General features: G+C 39.1%; 1 protein-coding gene across 1 annotated transcript in view; it reads right to left on the bottom strand.

Moving 5' to 3' along the window:
• The window catches only part of ptpn11b (protein tyrosine phosphatase non-receptor type 11b), a 149,219-nt gene that overhangs the window by 80,385 nt on the left and 45,255 nt on the right, over positions 1 to 23,579 (bottom strand). The window contains exon 2 of the mRNA XM_080215420.1: positions 12,825 to 12,947. Coding sequence (XP_080071546.1) covers positions 12,825 to 12,947 — 123 coding nt within the window. The remainder of the gene's footprint in view (positions 1 to 12,824; positions 12,948 to 23,579) is intronic.

Genomic DNA, 23,579 nt, shown 5'->3' with positions numbered 1-23,579 from the left:
ATCAGTATGGCATCTCCAGAATGGGGTGGCAGTCAGTTCTGTGAGAAAAATATCTCAATCTAGAAGGGCATCAAAAATGTGTAGGCCTGTGTCTGAAAGCTAGGTTGCCATTAGAGCACTGCTCTTTTCCGAGCATGGTCACCCATTCTCATTTGGCTGTTTGATGGGAAGAAATAAAATTAGCAGTGTTCAGTTCTCTTGTCATTTTCTGTACAACAGCTAATAAAGAACAGCAATCATTTGTGAGAAAATTTACAGCATAAATCAAGGGCCATGCAGAAACAAAAAACTAAAATATGTTGACGAACAGTTTTTTCTTTTAAAAAATATTCAAGTGCATCTCCATTATCAGCCACTGTAAGGTTACCTTTTATTGAAGTACAAACATGCTAACTGTCTATTTTAGTATTTCAGTAATTAATTGATAACAGCTACAGGTTGCTCAATTTCATGGATGAAAATTACAAATTCCATAATCTAAATTAACTCACTATGTTTATACGAACTACAACATCACTAACTTTAACCAACAGTTCCTGGAATAAACTTCTCAACATACTAAATTTTCAGTTTATGCATAATAGTGCTTAAACAAACACTAATATCAGAGTAATAAAGCTATTTGAGTAACTGGAGTAGCTTTATTGGTATAATCATAACAACTCCAAATTACAAAATATAAACTAAAAAATCTTAATTAAATCTTAATTAAAAATGAAATTAAACACTGGTCAGCTCATTCTTGGTGGAGATTGCATCTAGTCATTATTTGCAAGTGATGATGTAAATAGTGGTCTTATTTCCTATGTTTGCTATTGTAGCTACATTCTTTAAGAGCATGCTTATGTTTAGTAAATGCAGGAAATCTTCCTGCTATAGTTACATTATACACCTTTCCCATTTGTTCCTTAACATCCCTTTTCCATTCTTTCTGTTCTATGTTTTAATGTTAAATTTTCCAATATTATCTCCTGGACTAACCAACAAAATGTGAAAAAAAACAGGGCTAAATGTGGCATCAATCCAACTCATGTAATTTCATATAATACAAGAAAGGTAGCTTGAGCTGAATTAACTTGTTCCGTGGTGTAATGTTACATCAAAACTATAATTTTAAAGATGTTACATGTTCCTCCATGTTCAGGAGGAACCCTTTAAGACCAAGTGCTACAACTAAAATATTTACATGGCATGAGATTTCTTTAAAGCAATCTTCACTATTAACATTCCTACCACCAAAACCACAAACCACACAACTCGCCGAATTCAAATGCTGTACTTATATAGGCATAATACTTTAATCCGACTAGTCAGCAATCTGTTCCTTCCAACATCAATGCCACGATCACAAAATTTACACATCAGCTTTTAAGTAATCAGCTTTTCCCTTATCAGCTTTTCCCTTATCTATTGCATGTAATTTTGCCCTAAGTATCTGAAAAATCATACAGTTCCATTAATTTAAACTGCCCTATTCTATAATTATCTACCCCTACTTTTGCCAAATAAAACACAAAACACTGAACATGTAATCAGACTAATCATTAGACTGGGCTACTCACTTGAATTAGAATTTAAACAAAAAATATCAAAAAGTTTATTCATTCTCTGGATTTTAGTTGCAAATTCGTACTGCAGGGACTGAACAATTAACTGCAAATACTGCCTTTATTGTTTAATAGTCCACATTGTACAATGTTTCAAAAATACATTGAAGCATCATATCAATATATAATGGAAATATGATGGATTCAACAGGAAATTCCAGGTACAAATCTTAGGCCCCAGTAATAATGTGGTTTCAAAACAGTGGAAGGATAGAGGGGCTATGGTCGAGAAATCCAGGTTTGAACTCCACAGTGCATGAATTTTTTGTCTCTCCGGTTCCTCACCCAATGGGTAAATAACTCCTCAAACCGGTGTCCCTTTACCGCATTCCCTTCATTTACAAACAGTTTCATTCCTAAAGGTGCTTCAGATACAAAGACAGGATCCGCAATGTCAGTAGCCCTGGCATTCCTCATATATAGCTGAGACTCCCTGATTGGCACACGAATTGAAGTGACCCTCAATCAGAGAGCTCATACTCCAAGAGACCAACCTCATGTGCCTCACTGAGACCATTACATTTAGCTAAATGTCAGTCAAGGAAAGTTCCAGGGAAGGCCTCAGTGGAGAATTAGGTATGCCTTATTGAACATAGAACATTACAGCGCAGTACAGGCCCTTCGGCCCTTGATGTTGCACTGACCTGTGAAACCAATCTGAAGCCCATCTAACCTACACTATTCCAATATCATCCATACGTTTATCAATGACCATTTAAATGCCCTTAATGTTGGTGAGTCCAAAGGTCACAGGAATGGTGATGAGGAAAAAGAGATGGTGGAAAATCAATGGAATGGGAGTATTGGCAGGGTTAACTCATGGTGCCTAAAGGGAACAATCTGAAGGGATTTACCACATGGATCCAGTCTTTCTCACTTCTTGAAACCAGGTTTCCCATGGTCAGTGAAGGCCAATTAACACTTGTTAAAAGTAAAATTCTGGTTATAAGGTTACTAGTCTCCAGAGTGTGGACTGGTTGCAAGACCTCTGTTGTGCCTCTGTTAGAATGGGAATGGATGGATTTGAGGCAAATTGGCTTGAAATATTTAACAGTTTACTTTGCACACAATTCAAGTCCGTTTGTTCTGGTGGGTTTAAATAACTAGTTTAAATTAATTGTAATTTTATTCTTCCATTGGCATTCATGCTTCCTTTCAGTGACCTCCTTTACAACAATAGAATCATACAGTGCAGAAGAGGCCATTCGACCCATCAAGTCTGCACTGATACATTAGAAACACCTGAACTCTCACCTAATCCCAACTGCTAGCACATGCCCCATTGTTCTGAATGTTATGATGTGCCAAGTGTTCATCCAAGTACTTTTTAAGGGATGTGAGGCAACTCGCCTCTACCACCCTCCCAGACAGCACATTCCAGATCGACACCATCCTCTGGGTAAAAGGATTTTTCCTTACAACGCCTCACCTCGAACCTATGTCCACTCATGACTGACCCTTCAACTAAGGGGAACAGCTGCTCCTTAGCTGAAGGATCAGTCATGAGGGGGCTGACAATGGATGACAAACAGGGAGATGTTGCCTATAAGAAACCAGATGGATAAAAATTCATGACCATGATCATCTTTACAGATACTGGCTAATTGGATTTGCCTTGCTCAGTTGTGGAGGTAGCAGATTTCATTGAAGAATGAAGTGAGACAGTTGACGCAGTATTCTTTGCTAAGGTTCGGGTAGAATTGCTCTGTTAACATTGTGGGAAAATCTGGCTCCCTGCTATACTGATATCAGCATGATTGAAAAGGAAGACGACTGCTAGAGCCCAAACATATTCACAAAATAAAGTTGTTACACCAATGAAGTTCACTCATAAGTTCTTCTCCTTTGTGGTATAGTGTTTGTGGTACAGTATAGTAGTATGCATTTGCTAAAGGCCTTATATTCTTATATGTTTTCTTACATTTCTTATTTTTCAGAAATGTTTTGTTGAAATCAGCAGTCACAATTTATTTTTCATGCGGTGTTATGAAGCAAAATTCAACCACTACTGTATAGTCAATACAGATTCAGAAGGGCAAAATCCTGCACTGAATGTTTAGCCCCCCACCCTACCCCCAAATGGAGCTGGACACAGAACATGTGTGGATGTGGGATTTTGCATGAGTGACTGGACAGGATGAGGTTCAACAGGGCAACCTGCCCACTCATGGGAGACAGCTGACAAGGCTTGAGAGCCTATTGAGACCAAATAAAGATGGACGACTGGGAGCTTCCAGTTAGCCTTCAAGTTCCACAGAAGATTGAGGGCAGGCAGATTCCAGGCAGCCTAGAGACTCTCCTTGTTAACTTAAATAAAAGTTTTTTAAAAAATTGGAAAGAGGGCACCTCCATTTTAAAGCCTGCTGTTCCTTTCAAGCCAGAAGATCTCTGGTTGATTTGGAGAGCCTACCAAACATCCTCAATTAGATGCAAGCCCACCATCAAGTCAACTGAGGGAGTTCATGAAAATCGAAGCAGCTAACTGTATCGCCTGAGAGTTCATTTTCTGCAGCACTGGAAAATTCCTGACCCTGACCCTGCCCCATCCCCACCCCCACATCATCTCCAATTTACTGGTACATTGGAAAACCAGGGAAGTTGATCTGTTTAGAAATGCTCTTACTGGGAAGACAGTAGTTTGTGTCAGCTTGCTAATCACTGAACAAGTCTGCATTTCAAGCATTTCCTGCTGCTTAGTCCTGTAAATGCCCTGCCAGATTAGTTCAGTGAATTACACTTGTCAGTTTTATTCATTTAGAAAACCAAAAAAGCACTGTATAGAAAAAAAAACATAGCTTGGTGGAAAGAGAAGCGTTTTGGAAATAAATTTGGTTGTGCATGTGTGCACAATTCTTAACACAGATAGAATTCTTAAAGACAAACATTTGTAGCATCTACCTGCAGGAGGATGTCATAAGACTAATAATAGCATTCACTAAAAAAACCCAGAAAATTGGTTTTCTTCAATTGAGTTCGCATCTAATGTGGAATTTAAAACCCCAATTAGCTAACTTAAATTTATCTTTATTCTTTATCTGATTGTGACTGTAAAATAATTGCACAGTTTCATTAAATTTTCCATTTGAGTAAGCTTTCTTTCATTGCTTCCTGTTTGATGAAATTGCCTTATATGTGTATTGGACCCAGGCTCAAACCACTGTTCCCCACATGATATTCAGGTGTCACTGTTTCAATGTACCTTCATGTGCTTTGTGTGGCAGCAGGACCTGAAACAGTTTTCATATTTTCGGGTTGCTACATACAGAATAGCAAATGAGCCAGTTAGCTAAATGGTGTGGATCAGACTGATGGTCTGCCTCCTTATCCTGTCCCTAGTTTGATAAGTAAGCTAGCTCATAACACCAGGTTAAAGTTGAACAGATTTATTTGGTAGCACGAGCTTTCGGAGCATTGTCCCTTCATCAGGTGAGTCAAGAGTTCAGCTCACAAACAGGGCATATATAGATACAAACTCAATTACAAGATAACGGTTGGAATGGATCTTGGGTTCATGTCATACTATCTGTAAACCCCACGATTTGCCTGGGCTTACAAAATCTCACTAACTGTCCTGGCTGGAGACAATTCACACCTCTTTAACCAGTGCTTAACCCTCTCTCCACTACATTGTCTGCACCTGTAAGGACTTGATTACCTGTTAAGACTCGCATTCCAACCATTATCTTGTAATTGAGTTTGTGTCTATATGTGCCGTGTTGTGAACCAAACTCTTTACTCACCTAATGAAGGGGCAATGCTCCGAAAGCTTGTGCTACCAAATAAACCTGCTTGACTTTAACTGGTGCAATGGGACTACTTACTGTGCCTACCCTAGTCCAACGCCGGCAACTCTACATCATGACTAATTTGAAAGAAAAACATTTAGCTTCGACATTAGTCGTTCAGTGACTAATCTCCCAGAACCTGCCTTCGGACAAAGAATTCAAGAGGATGATATGACAGCAATACAATATCGAGGCTCAGGTTTTCTTCCAATATCCTGCCCCAAATGTGGTGCTATAATAGCTGAGATTGCCTCAACCATTTTTCTTTTCCACCCTGCATCCCAGTCCACTGGTCAAATCTTTCCCAATCACTGTAAATATGTGACAATATGTGACAAACCTGACAATTCCCTGTCATCCATCGCTAATTCCACCAATCCTGAGCACAGCAACATAGGAATAGGAGTAAAAATCTGTTATGAAATGTTCAATTTACCCAACAGCTTTTTGAGGGAGAATACCCCAGAAGTGCTCACTCACATCACCCCCGAACAGCCAAGTTCTAATTTTAATGTTTTATAGGTCTTCGTTCTAGATTCCCCAACCAGAGGGAACAGTTTCTCTCAACCTGCCGTATCAAGAGCCTTAATCATCTTAAGCAACTCAATGAGATCATAGTCATAGATCACAACTTAATCTTTGAGATTCAAGGGACTCTAGTTCATATGACTTGTCCTCATAATCCTTTTAGCCCTGTATTAACTTGTGCTGTATCTCCTTCAAGGTGTACATTGCCTTCCTAAAGGCATGGTACCCAGAACTAAATGCAATATTCCAGATCAGGTCTAACTAAGGAGGGAATTGTCCCCTCCACCCAGAGTTCCATGTTGGAACCAGAAAGTCAGAGTGACTCCTGCCACGGAACCAAGCGGGCTCTTGCTTGTAATCACGTGCTCTCGGCCTCATTAGTTATGTTTTTGTGACTCATGTCAATCCCATGGCAGAGTGGAAGGAAGTTGGCTGGCTCACCATATTTATAAAGGTACCTGTACAGCCAATAATTAATGGTGCCACAACCTGGGAACAAGGAGGAAGAGAGGCAAAAAGCTTCAGTGATGCATCCCTGGAGCATCTCCATAAGGCCGTGCAGAAAAGGCTCTTCCTCAAGGATGGCTGCAGGATGCCCAACCAACTGATTCAGTGTGGTCTGCGTCTTTCCTTTCTTTCCCCAACATAAGGGGACTAAATTTTTGCATCCTGCTATATCTTTTGCCCTGGCCTACCATGAATCCTGTGGTGGTGGGAGGTGATGATACAATCCTAAAACTCTTTTCAATTGTAATATAGCTTCCACCCCTTGAAAATACCTCTGGAGATAATTTCGACACTCTATTAGTTTTTTTAAGTTATTACTTGTACCTACCCATTAGCTTTTACTGAACTATATTTGAAGCCCTAAATCCCTTGGTTTATGTACAGTTTCTACTTCTCAACAATTAGCAAGTGCTTTGATTTATTTTTCTTAGGTCCTAAGTGAGTGATTTCACATCTGTCACAATTTTGCCCACCCACTTTGTCAAAATAGTGATAATCAGTATCACAGGTACAGTAACACTGTGCTTACCTTCCTGGAGTAGTAATCCTGACATAGCAATCCTGATCAGGAGGCACAAGTTCAAATCCTATTATGGTAGCTGGGGAACTTAAATTCAGCGAAGTAAATCTGGATGAACAACCTTATATCAGGGATGTTCATCTTTGCTTCAACAAAGGGTCATCTGGACTCAAAATACAGCTTTTTCCCTTCCTTACAGATGCTGCCAGACCTGCTGAGATTTTCCAGCATTTTCTCTTTATGTTCATCATGAAATTACTGACCGTCTTAAAAAGCAATCTGGTTCACTAATATTCTTTAGTGAAGGAAATCTGCTGTCCTTGCCCTGTCTGGCTCCGTACCTACAGCAATTCGGGTGACTCTTCTAAGTTGCTGAACAAGCACTCAATTGCATTCATGAAAGGCCGCTCACCACCTTAAGGGGAATCAGGGTTGAACAATAAATGGTGGCCTTGCTGGAACCACTTCCAACTCTTGAACGACTAAAAAAAGGTTCTCTGTGGCAGCAGCAAAAAGCCTTTGTGAAGGATTGAATCCAGTTGTAGACCCCTTTCCCTGTCATCAGGGTACTACCTCTCAATGAATAAGGCATTTGGGCCATGACAAGGCATAAACATGGCATTACAAATTGGTTATTGGGAGCACTTTGAGCCTTTACATAGTAATCTCTTCTTTGACTTAAAATAAAGCATTCCTGGTATGTTTCTGACCAGTGGAGACAGCCTCCCACTTCTTCATAAAGAACTTGCTAGCAGCTTCCCTTATGTAACTAATGATCTCAGATCTGATAAAATGAGTTGGAATTGAGGCAAGATCAGAAGCCCTCTCTCAACCATTCTAAGGCGAATGAGGTTTTTCTACAAAGTTGAGAGTTATTTGTACTCCAAATGTAGCAATTTCTAAATTATAAAGCGCACACTATAAAGAGAGCGCTGTATTCTCTGGAAGTAAAGCAATACCAAACATCCACTGCTGTTGGTTACTAAGACTCTAAGTGTCCAACTGAAATATTCTATTGCCTTGACTACAAGAGTACCCTAATTGTGTAAGAAAACAACTGGAGTCCGTGAGAAATAAAAAACATTATATTTTAAAAATGCTCGATATTACAATGCAGTGTTACTTAACCTGAGCAATGGATGACTAAAACTTTAAAATTACATTTAACAGTGGCTTCTGTCACTTGGTAAAATATAATTACTGTGATCATTCATTTTCTGTAAAGTTTGTTTGAGTAATAATTCAAAAAAACGGTCTCGGTCGTTTCTCTGGGATTTCTGCTAATTTTTCATTGAAGTTACAGGCAAGCACTGGGAAACGATGTGCGAATTTTTGCATATTTCTGCATGCTAGATTACAACTAAAACTATTTTCTAATTAATTAAAACCTTATTTCTGCTTTGAAAGTGATTTTGTAAGCTCTTTAAAGTGAAGTTGCCAGTGCTAAGTCCTTATAAAATGCAGGGAACCTGTCTTTCGTGCTTGCACCTCCTAGTAAACAGATTTAAGAAAAGTCTGACCTTCAGCCTAAGATTATAGGGCAAAATTCAACTTTTCAAGGTTAACACAAAGCGGTTTTTGGAGGCCAATCATTTTAGCCCCAGGGCAACATTGCAGGAGTTCATTTAGGCCTAACATTTTCAAATGCTTTATCAATGGCCATCCTTCCATGATACGGTGATAAGTGGGTATGTTCACTGATGATTGTTCATAACCATCTCTAAATCCTCAGATATTGAGGCGATCCTTGTCCACAAACCTAGACAACATTCAGGCTTGGGCAGATTAGTGGCAAGTAACATTCATCACACAGAAGTGCCTGGCAGTGAGCATCTTCAATGAGAGAGAATCTAACCATTCCCCCTCAACATTCCATGAGAACATGATTGCTGATTCCTCTACCACCAAGATCCTAGGTGTTACCCCTGACCAGAAACTGAACCGGATCTGCAATATAAATAATGTGGTTGAAAGAGCAGGTGAGAGGCTGGAAATTGCGTAGCAAGTAACTGGCCTCTTTTCTCAAAGTCTATCCACTATAAGGCATAAGCCAGGTGTGTGATAGAATAATCATCACTTGCATAGATGAGTGCAGCTTCAACAACACTTAAGAATCTTAATTGGTCCAAGAAGCAACTCACTACTAGTTTTTAAAGGTAATTGGGGCAATGAACAACAAATGCAACACTGACATCCCATGAAAGAATAAAACATGTTACAGGGAAAACAGTGGCGTTCTTCCTTAAACATGCAGTTTGGCTTCCAATGACATAACTGCAGCTCAAATGTTATTTCAATCTGTAGTCTAAATGGAATTGCCCCCAATGCTTCCCTGCCAGGCCGACTTGGTGGCTTGGGGGGCCAGGGCCTGAGAGCCCAGAAAAGTACTCAAAATGTTGTTTTACTACTTGGTGAGCCAAGGACCCGCAAGGAAATGGGTATCCCTTGTCTGAGTTCACACCCACCTCCCCTGACCACATTCTACTCCTGAACTTCCTCCTAATCGCTTGCTTGATTACTGGGCGCTATTATTTTAGGTTCCACAGCAGCAACTCTCTGCCAGTTAAAATTAACTCTTTTGCTTGCCAGCAAGCTAGTCCTTTGTCAAATTTGGCACAGGTCCATGAAAAGTTCACAGTTACAATCTCTTGTGTCTCAGGCTGCTATAGATGGAATGTCTTACCACCTACCTTAACCCCACACTGCACAACTGCTACCCACATTTACAGTTGGGGCTGATGGTGCGATTCTTAAAGTAAATTGAGTGTGACCAATCAAGTAGATTTAAAATTAATTCGTCTCGGTGGGAATGAGGAGAAGTGCAACATCCATCCAGTGTCCAAGATGATTATATGAGCAGCTAGGTTTCATTATCCTACTTGTTCTTCCAAAATGCCATGAGAAAACACTTGACCTTTACCAAACACTTTTCCATAAATTACAGTTGAGATCAAAGAAGCAGCAAAATGGAACTCCATGAAGCTGTTGGGTGGTCATTGCATACAACTGCCTTCAAGAATAAGAATTTCCTTCAGAACCCAAATTGAAATTAGCTTAAACCTGCATAGCCTACTGTATGTAATATATATCAAAGCACCATGTTAGCTCCTAAATCTATTAAAGTGACTACTTGTTATTTATCCGACTTTATGATTGTTACTCAACTTTCTTTGTCTACATTATGTTATGGCATGGCTGATGGTAAATGCTGAGCTGCCCAAATCCCGAGGGGAAACTTGAAACATCTCTAAAATGGTATTTGTGTTTTCTGAGGAGAGGTTTCAAAATCAGGAAATAATGTCTCCAACTACTTGTGATGATGTTATAGTAAAGTAAATATTTATTTTAGAAAATGAAAAGTAGTAAGACAAATTAAACTTAAACACAAGAATGGCTCCTGTTGAAACTGTAATTGGAGTCAGCTGCAGTACTTTAACAGTTCCAAAAGCTCTTGATCCAAATTATCCTCAGAGCTAACCTTCCCCTTTTCTGTTCATTAACTTATTAGATTATAAAATCTACAGAATTCCAGTAATTTTTACCACACACTGCTTTTTTTTCTCTTAGGGTGTCCTCTAACAGCAACTGGTTCTCCAGGTATGGCTTTAGTATTTCTGTAAATATATTCCTCTCTTTGATCTCACTATTGTTTCAATCACTCTCTTCAGAAATATTTTCTTGCAAGAATCAACTGGATTTTCTTAGGCTTTAAAAAGAGTAAACTTAGCCTATCTTTACCTCATTTATTTACAGCGTTTTACAATCTGTATATACCCACATTTGAACTAAAACAACTCCATTCAAAACTACTCCTGTGATTGCTTAATGTAAAATTTTGATTGGAGTTCCTCTTGGTTCACTAACGTATCAAAATACTTCTGTTGGTTTAGATTCTTGCAATCACACTGTCTCTTACTCTATTATCATATTTACAACCCCAAAAACCTGTCTCCCAGTACACATGACAGTAACATTACCCAAAATAAATTAGAATTTCTTGTTTTCTTCACAATTACAAAATTATTTGGGAGCAATTTTGACCTTGTGTAATAACTTGTGATCATTGCTATTTAGTTAACAATCCATTTCACGTCTCCTGATTCTTAGTTCCAGAATGACTGTTTGACCATGGAGAATGTGATAATCAAGTTTAATCCTATTGTAAATTGACAATCACCCAAACACTATTGACACTAAATAAAAATGGAAGTATAAATATCCTTGGCATAAATACCTTAAAGCTTCAGCATGCTCCAAAAATACTAATTAAAAATACACTGCAGAAATAATTAGGAAGGTGGCACTGTCACTGGACTGCACTGGCCCAGAGTAATGCTCCAGAGACCTGGGTTTGAATTCTACAATGGCTGATGAAATTTGAATTTAGCAAAAGATCTGGAATTAAACCATGAATTGATTGTCATAAAACCAATCACAAATGCTCTTCAGGGAAGGAAATCTACTATCCTTACATTACTCTGGACATATATCAATGTGGTTCCCTCTTAAATGCCTCCATTCAGTTTGAGGGCAAATAGCGAAAGGCAATAAATACTGGCCCAGCCAGCAACACTCACATCCCATAAATAAAAGTAAAAATTACTGCAACCTCGGCCTTTTGGCTAAGAACAAGTGTAGTATTGACATGCTGTGCTTGGTTGAATTACATTTTAGCTTCATTTGAAGGCATTTTTAAAAGCGGCATTTCGGCTCTTTGGCGAGGATGCAAATGAGATCAAGACTTGAAGGATGAGCTCTGCCTACTCCAATCCACTTGGATCATGTAGATCAAACCCAAGACAGGAGTCTCAACTTGAGACTCTGAATTGGACTTGGTTTGATTGAATTGGACTAAAAAACAAAAACAAAACTATTTCCCAAATAAATAAAGAATGCTTTCAACCTTTGTTGGTGTTGGGAAGTTACTGGTCAATAAATTCAGCCAGCCAGCATCTGTTTTTCACATGCTATCTCACCTCCTAATATGACAGGCAGGAAGCAATCCAGAAACAATGCATTAATTAGCAAAAGAGGCAATAGTGTAGTGGTATTATTGCTTGACTATCGCTGATCCAAACACTCAGCCAATGTTCTGGGGACCCGGGTTCGAATCCTGCCATGGCATGTGGTGGAATCTGAATTCAATAAAAAAATCTGGAACTAAGAATCTCCTGATGACCATGAAACCATTGCCAATTGATGGAAAAACCCATCTGGTTCATTAATTTACCTCTCGGGAAGGAAATCTGCCATCCTCACCTGGTTTAGCCTATGCGTGACTCCAGAGCCACAGCAATATGGTTGACTCTCAACTGTCCTCAGGCAACTAGGGTTGGACAATAAATGCTGGCCAGCCAGCGATGCCCACATCCCATGAATGAATAAAAGGAGGAGAAAGATGCCCGAAACAGGTGTTAAACCTCTTCCATATGCAAATAAGGTGTCAAACCTCCCATTTCAGACACTGCAAGATTGGTTTCTGTCTGACAGTTGGCACTAGATTATTAGACTGCCACCTTCCAAAGAGATGAGTTTTTTCACATTTACCCAAATGTGGAGGAGCAGGAGTGTTCCTATTGACCCCACATTGAAAGAAGGCCTGCAGGTACTCTAAACTGCCAACCCCATCCACCACCAAAACAGCTGGTCTTTTTTTATTAACCTCTCAAGTGATAAAACTCCTCATTGGAATATCCTCTCATACAGAACCGTACATCTGAAACAGATGAAAGGCTTCAATCAATAGCAGGATCCACATCGGAATTTCCTAAATTGATATTTGAATTCTTAACCATTTACCTGGTTACCTCTTTTCACATCTGTCCTAATTCTCTCTTTGCAGATATAATTTCATTTACAGGGTCAACTGTGCCTTACCTAACCGATAAAGTGAAGTCGCCAGGGTTACTTTTGCTGGGTCGAGCTAGGAAATTTCCATGAACACCCCTTGTCAACAAAAGTTGTTCCGCTTCAATCCCTGTGATATTGGGGTGGAACCACCTGCATAACAAATAAAACAAAACGATTCAATTTCAAATCTAAATACAATTTATGATCTAAAGATTGGAATTATTTAATAATTTTGATTAAGTCACTTAGAATTAAGCAGAAAATACAGTTAAGATTGGATTGGGCAGAATACTGTAATACAGTAATCCTTTTAAATTGGAATTCCATGTTAAATGATGAAATAGTTATCTCCTTCACTGCACGTTTGTACTTATGTTTAAAAAACTGCTTTTTGAGGCTTGATTTAAAGCATACTGTGTGTGAGAGATGAGTCAAATTTTCTCATTTATAAACTAGCATTTTGTTACCATTATTCCCATTATTCAGATGTATACCTTACTTTATTTTTGTTGAGTTACATTGCTTCAGTTGCGATTTGCTCTTGCTGCCAAGAGAATGGAGTGTGTGAGAACAATGATACAACAGAGGCGAGGAAAGAATGATGAGCAATATGACAGAGGTAAATGCAATGTAATAGATACAGCAAAAGTTAGGATTAATATGAGTTACGGGCTTAAGAGTAGAGTACAAGGAGTTACATCGTGATGAGCATTCTAGAAGTTCCTTTCCAAGTGATAAATAAAAAATAATTTGCATAATAATATGCCCAAAAGTAATAAATAGGAAAAGGTCTGCTGGTCCATCAAGCCTTTAGTGCATTAGTTCTGTTGCCTTATGCATCACAATGCATACATTTCTCACTCACAGATGCCGGTTAATGAGGAGGAAAAAATGGAAAATTCTTAAACGTGTTAGGCAATTGAAACCTGTCCAGGGAATCACATTTGGCCCAATTTGTATTGCAGGATAACCAACTTGGTCTACGGGGTAACCCCTGCCCTGCTGAAAAAAAAAGTCTAATTCTTATTCAAAGGGATTTCATTTGAACACATTCATGTCACAGGTCACTAATCTGTTCCACACATGCACTATACTCTGGGAGAAGTTTTAAACAGCAGTTGATGTGTCCATTATGTCAACGGCAACTCATTATTAAAAGAGCAGGCTGTTGAAGGTTCAATTGAATTTGCAATATTTAAGATGTCATCCATTGCTGGAATTATTCTAACATGAAATCAAAAGCAAAATTCTGCAGATGCTGGAAATCTGAAATAAAATCAGAAAAGTTTAGAGATGCTAGCAGATCAGACAGCATCTGTTGAGAGAGAAAAACAGAGTTAATGGGCGGGATTTTATGACCCTTTCCATCAGTGTGATCTTCTGGTCCTGTTGAAGGCAATCCGCCATGGCGGGTTCCCTGGCAGTGGGGTGGATAAGCCATATAAAGTGTCATAGATCTCTGTGGACCAGGAGATCCTGCTGGTAGCCAATGGTAAGCTGCCTCTGCTGCTGGAAAGCACACCAGGGGGTGGGGCCAGAAAATCTTGACCAATGTTTCAGATCAAATTTAAATACTATGAAAACTAGCATGCAGGTACTGCAAATAATAAAGAAAGTGAATGGAACGTTAGCATTTATAGCTAAAGGAAAATAATATAAAAAGGTAAGGAAGTGTTGTTGCAACCATAGAAGAGATTGGTGAGGCAGCACCTACAGTATTGTACACAGTTTTGCTCCCCATATTTGAGGAAAGATGTAGTGGCATTGGAGGCAGTTTAGAGGAGGTTCACTAGATTGATTCCAGAGATGAGTTTGTCGTATGGAAGAAGATTGGACAGTTTAGGCCTACACTGTCTGGAATTTAGAAGCATGACGGGAGATCAAATTGAGGTATACTAGATGATAAAACCTAGATAAAGCTGATGTGGAGTGGATGCTTCTGCTGGTGGAGCATTTTAGGACAAGAGGTCATAGTCTTAGGATAAGGGGTAGCAAATTTAAAACAGAGTTGAGGAGAAGCTACTGTGGAATTCGCTATCTCAAACTGCAGTGGATGCTGGGACAGTGAGTAGATTTAAGGAGGAGTTAGACAGATTTTTAATTGGCAATGGGTTGAAAGGTTATGGGGAGAAGATAGGAAAAAATGGCAGAGTGGACTTGATGGGTCGAACAGCCTAATTCTGATCCTACATCCTATGAAGTCATGTAATTTTAACTTTAATTTGACGAACACTGACCTGCTCAGTGTTTCCAACATCTTTTGTTTCTCTCATTTTAATATTTATGGTTTACAACAATTCCAAGCTTACAGCAAAAATGATATTTGAAATAGGTCTCTGTTACCAGGCATATTGTTCATCATTCTGGTTAACCAAAATGGTGTTGGGATTGGATAAACAATCTGCATTTTCATGGCCTACAGTTCATGTTTTAAAAGAAGTATCATATAGGTTATAATAACAGTTTTTATGACAGGAGGCTGGTCACTGGTTTAGTTCAAAGGCCATTTAGTATGAAATCTGTTGATTATTTTTCAATCGATACATGTACATCATATAGTCATTCAGATTCTCAATAACTGCTTTGCATACATAATTTCATTTTACATAAATTCAAAAATTGTTCATTGGCAATCTCCTCCAGGTACCAGACCCCTATGAGTGTGCAGGCGACCTTAGACTCCCTTTGGATTAGTCCATGATTATATTTGGCAAAGTACTGGCAATGGTGTGTTGTTACCTTTTTCCAGACCAGGAAACTCTCTTGACTGCTATCAGACATACTGGAAGGACTTGCAGGCTGACGATCAACCCGTTTGGCCACGTTATAACGGAATCTTTCATAGCCATCAAGTCCTGAAACGGGACCTGAACCCAGGGGCAGGGACAGTACCCAGTGCATCACAAGGCCTCTACTCGGAATTGTTAGCAAAACACAGCCTCAATCATACATTCTGTGATGCGCATTATGATACATTCACAATTTCTGTTTCAAGGTAATCTACATTTGAAAGCTAATACTTCCACAAGCCCTGAAATAAAAATTGAGGGGTCTTATGAATTTTGTTGGCTAAAGTTTGAATGTTTGTTCCATAGTGTTTTGACTATATAGAAGCAAAAGTCAAATATTTAATATGTAAGACACACAAGGCAGCTACAGTTTATATCAGTATGAAGTGACAGCTAAAACAATCATCATGTCTTCGTACTCGCCCTGACATAGTTCTTTGTGGTTAACCATATTTTCCATCCAAAACTCAATGTTCCATTTCACCAGAAACAATATTCGCCAATAACCTGCAAACACTTTCAACAGGCAGCCAAAATGTTTCCATAATACAAATCTAAGCCACTAAAGGAAACAAATATTTCCACTTTACATTATACCTTATTGGTATAGCAATTGCAATGTTAGAACATTAACAAAGTCATATCAGAAGCTTCTAAAACCCATTTTAAAGACAAGCCATGAACAATCTTCTCAGTTTCTTGGACTTTGCTTACTCTTCAATTATACTGGAATCCAATTACACTTTCCACATTAGGTTGAGAGAATCAGAGAAATTGCTTATGACCTGACCTAAATCTAACCAAAATTGCCATATTTATAAAGTATTAATGAAGATCAGAACATGCAAATAAAACATCCTCTGGGGCTTAGTGGGCATATAAACTGCACAGATTCGCATCCAGGAAAGAAATGTGCCAAATAGCTGTACATGGTTGTAAGTGGATTTCCTTATACTGAAGTTTTCAATTTTGTTTCAAATCTTCCACATATCCCAGTGACAATCACACTTCACATTTGATGAAACAACATAGAAAGTCATATCTCTTGCTCACAGTTCCACTCCCCTTGCCACCATCCTTTGATAGAATAGTATTCTTTCAACAAGCAAAACTTTTAATGTTCAGGTCAACCACCTCTTCATTACGATATGGAGATATGACAAAGGGGTATTTTAATTGAAGTTTTAATTAACTTTAAAATGTACAAATTTGTTATACAATTAAATAATAATTGTTAGTGAAAAGACAGAAGAATGAAATAATAAGATAATCATTCTCATGTCATTTACCAATATCAGATCCCTGATTCAGCTTTGATCTGCCAACCTTTTAAACCTAAAAGTAAAAACATACTTCGATAATACTTTAACGGCATGGAATTATGTAGGCGCGTTAAAAATGTCAGCAGTAATAAAATATACAAATTACAGGCACGCAAGAAGATTTGCATCATCATGTCAGATACTGGTGGAGAAAGCTATCAAAGTAAATGTGTTAAGAATCTTTTACTTTAAAATAACCAACAACAGCTCTAGCTAGACTCAGAGCCTCACTTTCCCCACCCTGTCTCCAGTTTCTCCTCTATGGCATCAGTTCTTCAGCTGACTTTTTAACCAATGGTGCCCCAAATCAATTTTTACAGATGCACCATAGAAAACATCCTTTCCAGATGTATCATTGCTTAGTATGGCGCCTGCTCTGACCAAGACTGCAAGGAACTATAAAGGGTTGTGAACATAGCTCAGTCCATCATGCAAACTGACCTCCCATCCATTGATTCTGTTTACACTTGCCGCTACCTCGGGAAAAGCAGCCAGCATAATCCAGTACCTTGTGCACCCTGGATATACCCTCTTCCACCACCTTCCGTCAGGAAAATACAGTAGTCAGAGATCACGTACCAAGCAACTCAAGAGCAGCTTCTTCCCTGCTGCCAGCAGATGTTTGAATGGACCAACCTTATGTTAAGTTGATATTTTTCTACATCCTAGCTATGATATAACACTACATTCTACACCCTCTCCTTCCCTTCTCCCCTATATACTCTATGAAGAGTATGCTTTGTTTGCATAGAATGCAGGAAACAACACTTTTGACTGAACACCAATACATGCTACGATAATAAATCAAATCAAATCAAGGCAGCTTTAGGTTGGGGTAGGGGGAGAGAAAATGCCAATGTAACAATTAGCACGTATCAGCATATACCACAAAATTGGATAGGACATGACAGTTGAAGAGATGCATCATGCAATCCCACAGTTGTCAGAGAAAACAACAATACATTTGGTGATGTCATTTGGCCCAACCACCCATGTCAGCAGTAATGCTCAACTCAAACCACCGTCCATCCTTCCTCAACTACCTCTACCTGCAGAACCATCTCATCTCACCTCCATCATGTGTTTACCTAGCTTCCTCTAAAATATTATTCACCTCAACTATTCCCTGCAGTAGCAAGTTCCACATTTTTACCACTCTCTGGGTAAAGCGGTTTCTTCTGAATTCCCTATTTCATTTCTTGGTAATTACCCTATATTGATGGTACCTAGCTTTTCTCTTTTCCACCAGGGAAAACAATCACAACTGTGTTCAACCATTGCATGTTTTTAAAGACATCTAATAAGTCGCCCCCCCAGCTTTCAACAGTAAAAAGGAGACCTGGCCTTTTCATCCTTTCTTAATACGTATAACCTCTCAGTTTTGGCATCTTTTTTGCACTCTCTCTCTCCAGTGCCTGTATATCTTTTCTATAACATGACAACCATAACGGCACACAATACTGCAAGCATAGCAAAATGTTCGTGAAATAATGTGGAACTGATGATGGAACAGATAAAAAGAAGTTGTAGTCTGACTGGGCCTAATAGTACAAATATTTGCTTCTATAAAGGTCACATTAATTGCAGCAGCTATTATTCCCTGATTAAAATTAGCTTCTAATAAAATGTAGCTCATTTGGTACCTGCATTTCTTTTTAAACTGAAACCCCGAGCTGAGTTGTATACACACTTTCAGATTTGTACGCATTTATCAAAAACACAAGTATAGATGAGTGAGGTCTTTCAGTTTGTTTGGCACATTCTTGATCGAAACCAGCAATGCCTCAACACAGCATCCAACACAAAGGTCACGATGATGAACAACGGCATTTGCCTACAAGGAGCCGCATGGAGCATGAAGTTAAAATTGATTTTACAGCACAGTTTTGCATAGCACAGTAAAGATATTTTTATCTGATGTATGAGTTGCTTGCCCATAATACTGCTAATGGGTACTCTGGCTCCTGAGCACAGCTGTAATGTTTAACTGCTTCTGTGCTCCCTGTGGGGGAAATAATATGAATACTTCCCTTCGGTCAACGAGAAGCTAATTGTTTTTGAAAGTTTCTCTATACTGGCATCTGCTTGGCTCTTCTGCTTATTTCAGGAACCTACCCCTTATTGCAAGATTAGAGAGAATTGCGGAAAACAACTATATTTCTTACTCAAGAATAGAAAATGCTGGAAAATCTCAGCAGGTCTGACAGCATCTATGGAGGGAGAATAGAGCCAACGTTTCAAGTCAGGTGACCCTTCGAATCTGATGAAGGGTCATCCAGACTTGAAGCATTGGCTCTCTCTCTCTCTCCACAGACGCTGTCAGACTTGCTGAGATTTTCCAGCATTTTCTGTTTTTGCATTTCTTACTTTTTCAGTTATGATTTGGTGATGTTTTATAGACCACGTGAGCAATGGAGTGTGACAGGTGCTTTCAATACTTCTATTTAAATTTATGAAATTATTTATATGAAGCTTAAACTAGCTGCACCTCACGTTTCAACCGTTTGTTCCTCATTTATTTTTACAAACACCTGCCAACATGTGTTTCAATTACTTTAACAGCGCGGCTGCTGCAGTGAAAAAGATCAGATCATGCATGATATTAAAAGAAGTTGTGCGAAAGTGTAAAGTGATACTGCTTAAAAGGATACAAACCTGAGGACATTCAAATTTACAATTCAAATCTGTAGTCTCCAATTACATTTTGCAATAACGGGTCCGCACATTCCTACTGATAAGCCATTCTCCCAATCAGATCCAAAATGTTTCAACTTGTTTTGCTGAAGAAAAATAAAATTATGGCCACTGTTGGAGGTTTGCTGCCAATTTGTTTTTAAAAAGAACGACAGCTTTGTTAAATCGATCTATTGATTTTAATCTATTTATAGGGTTACATTCCAAATGTACTGAAGACAACTGTCATTTTCATATTAATCCAACAGTTAGAAGTGCTGTCCTCAAAAAATTATTTATCAATTTGTATCCCAGGATAATATAGCATAGAAGTCTTTTAGCAATCTACCTATCGCAAATGCAGGTGTACAAGGCAGCACTGATAAGACTGACAACCTCGTGAAGACAAAATCCCGTCCTTACACCAAAGACACCCTCAATCAGTGCCACACAACTTCACAATGTTAAATCAGATAGATTCAGGGCAGATCTAACAGCTCAAAACTAGCCCACACCACCTCACGGTTGTCATCAGCATCTGCAAAAACCTGAAAAAATTCTATCATAAACTTTAACCTCATAGCCCAGCATATCCGTTACTCTACATTTACCATGAAGCCAGGGGACCAACCATGGTTCAATGAGGATTGAAGAGGTAGCGAATTGTGTGCCTTCTCGGCCCATTGTCTTCCACAGCAGCAAAGGTGGCAGAGACTGCCATGCTAGAGTGAGCTCCTGAACCATACCAGGTGATATGCTTAACAGAGTTGGCCACCACAACATAAGCCATTGTCTTAAGACAACGAGACAGAAGATTGCCACTTTATTATAGAAGAGCACAAGAAAAAGGAGCAGGAGAAGACTATATAGCCTACTGAGCCTGCTCTGCCATTCAATATGATCATAGAATCCCGACAGTGCAGAAGGAGGCCATTCAGCCATCAAGTCTGCACCAGCAACAATCCCATAACCGCACATATTTACCCTGTTAATCCCCTGACATTAGCATGACCAATCATCTGCAAACATGCAAACTTCACACAGACAGTGACCCGAGACCAGAATGGAACCCGAATCCCTGGGGCTATGAGATAGCAGTGCAAACCACTGTGCCATCTCATTAAATTTCACCAGATACTCTGGTGGGATTTGAACCAATGCCCTCAGAGGCATTAGCCTAGATCACTGAATGCCTAGTCCAGTGACATTACCACTAGGACACCATCTTCCCCAATCATGGCTGAACATAGGCTTCAACTCCACTTTCTCATGTACCCCCATGTCATCCTTTGATTCCCTATGAGGATAATGATCTGTCTATCTCAGCCTTAAATATAGTCAATGTTGGCATATTGGAATTCTGTACCCCAGAGGGTTGTCAAAGGTCCATAACCTTTTGGGTAGAAAGACTTCTCCTAATCTCAGTCCTAAATGATCGTTCCTTTATCTTGAGACTATGCTCCCTTTGTTTCCCAGGTAGGGGAATATATTTAAGACAATCTCTCAATGTCTACCCTGGCAAGCTCCTTCAGAATCTTGGATGTTTCAATGGGGTCACCTCTCATTCTTCTAAACCTCAGAGACTATTGACTCAATTTATTCAGCCTCTCATCAGAGAACAACCTTAACCCCAGGGACCAACCTATTGAAACTTCATCACACGATCTCCAGGACAAGTATATTCTTCCTTGAACATAGGGGGTCAAAACTACATATCACATTCTAGGTACGGTCTCATCAAAGCACCATACAATTGTAATGAGACCGCATTATTCTTGCACTTACTCCAATATGCTTGCAATAAAATTCAAGATGTCATTTGCTTTCCTGATTGTTTGCTGTACTTACTTGTTAACTTTGTGCATTCCTAGTACAAGTATATTCAAGTCTCTGAAAACAAATATTTACAAGTTCAAGCCTTTTTACAAACTCTGCTTTTCTACTCTCACAACCCAAGTGAAGAACCTCATATTTTCACATTGTACTCCATCTGCCACTTGGCAGCCAACTCAGTTAAGTTGTGCATATCTCTTTGCTGATTCTTTGTCTCTTCCTCACAACTCACATTCCCACCTAACATTCCTCTCTTTTTTTGTCCATATCATAAATAGATTTTCAATAGCTGAGGCCCCAGCATGATCTTTGTGACACTTCACTAGTCACAGCCCGCAAACTTGAAAATGTCCCATTTATTCCTTCTCTCTGTTTTCTGTCTGATAAACAATCCTCTATCCATGTTTCATGTCATCCAAACTCCATGAACCCTTTGTTTATGTATTAAGCTATTGAGTGCTACCTTATCAAATGCGTTTTGGAAATCTAAGCATACCACTTCTACTGGTTCCCCTTTACCTAACCTACTTGTTACAACCTTTGTAACAGCTTTTCTATTTCGTAAAATAAGTTGGCTTGTTCTAATCAGATAATGCTTTACCCCAGTAGCTTGTTCAAAATTCATTATAGATTCCACCACTTTGTCTACATCTTATTGTAGGCAATACTGTTTCCCTCATCACACACTAACTCTCACTCTTCCTGAACACACTTACATTACAATCTCCAACCTGCATTTACATTTAACAAGAATAACACAATTAGCCCTGATGTCTCATGCTAAATTTGGTCTCTCACTCCCTCTACATCTGGTCTTTACGCCTTGCTGATTTATTGCTCAGAACACAAAAAGACATTTTTACACGGAAAATCCATTGTGGACTCACCACTTCCTCTTAGTCCAACTGTAAATTTCCCTTCATTGTGCGTACATATAACAACAGGTAGTCCAAGATTAAATATTGTAATGTATTTTCAATTCTACATAATCATGATTTATAACATTCATGCCATTAGTAAATTCATTTAAGTTAGAATATGTTAAGTACAAGTTTTCGATGCTGTAATATCTGCAAATGACATTGACCAGCTAGCCAAAAGTATAAACTTGTGAAGAAATTCAATTTTGCTTGGCAAGGTTGCAGATTTGGTACAGTAGTATCACCATCTCCAACATGAGTTTACATCTAGCAGTTTCAAAATTCTTTATCCCCAATTTTTTCTTTCTGAAATTCAGCAGAGACTTGTGACTGTGTATCACTCTCCTTATGCCCTCCACTGATAAAGCTGTGAGCAAGATATATTGAAACTGTACTGTTTCACATTCTTTCCATCAATTAGGCACATCCCCACTTATTTTTGCAAACAACTAGGCCAGAGGATAAGAAGAAACATTAATAGAAGCTAAACGTTTAATGCAAGTCCCACAAGCTACAGAATTGTGAGGAAGGACAGTGTCAGAGATACCTGAGACGCATTGATTTAGCTTTCTAATTTCATCATAAATATTATATACCAATGCTTACCCACCAGTTCTTGAAACACTGGCATTAACAGTTTAAACAAGACAAGCTAATTCTATTTCCAGCTTGCAAATTGCAATTGGTATTGTAACATACAACTAACACTTCAACAAAATTTGTATACAGAACATAGAACATTACAGCGCAGAACAGGCCCTTTGGCCCACGATGTTGCGCCGACCAGTTAAAAAGCAATGACCCTCTAACCTAAACCAAACCCTTTCCATCCATAAACCTATCCACGGATCTCTTAAACGCTCCCAAACTAGGCGCATTTACAACTGCAGCAGGCAGGGCATTCCAATCCCTCACCACCCTCTGGGTAAAGAACCTACCCCTGACATCCATCCTATAACTACCACCCCTTAATTTAAAGCTATGCCCCCTCGTGCTAGCTTTCTCCATCCGAGGAAAAAGGCTATCACTGTCCACCCTATCTAAACCTCTAATCATCTTATATGTTTCAATAAGGTCCCCTCTTAGCTGCCTTCTTTCTAACGAAAACAACCTCAAATCCCTCAGTCTCTCCTCATAGGACCTCCCCTCCATACCAGGCAACATCCTGGTAAACCTCCTCTGCACCCTCTCCAAAGCCTCCACATCCTTCCTATAATGTGGGGACCAGAACTGCACACAATACTC

This window comes from Carcharhinus amblyrhynchos, chromosome 30, assembly GCF_965287045.1.
Source record: "Carcharhinus amblyrhynchos chromosome 30, sCarAmb.v2.hapA, whole genome shotgun sequence".
Taxonomy (NCBI): Eukaryota; Metazoa; Chordata; class Chondrichthyes; order Carcharhiniformes; family Carcharhinidae; genus Carcharhinus; species Carcharhinus amblyrhynchos.
Note: the sequence above shows the minus strand (reverse complement) of the source record. Positions and strands in the feature narration are given on the sequence as shown.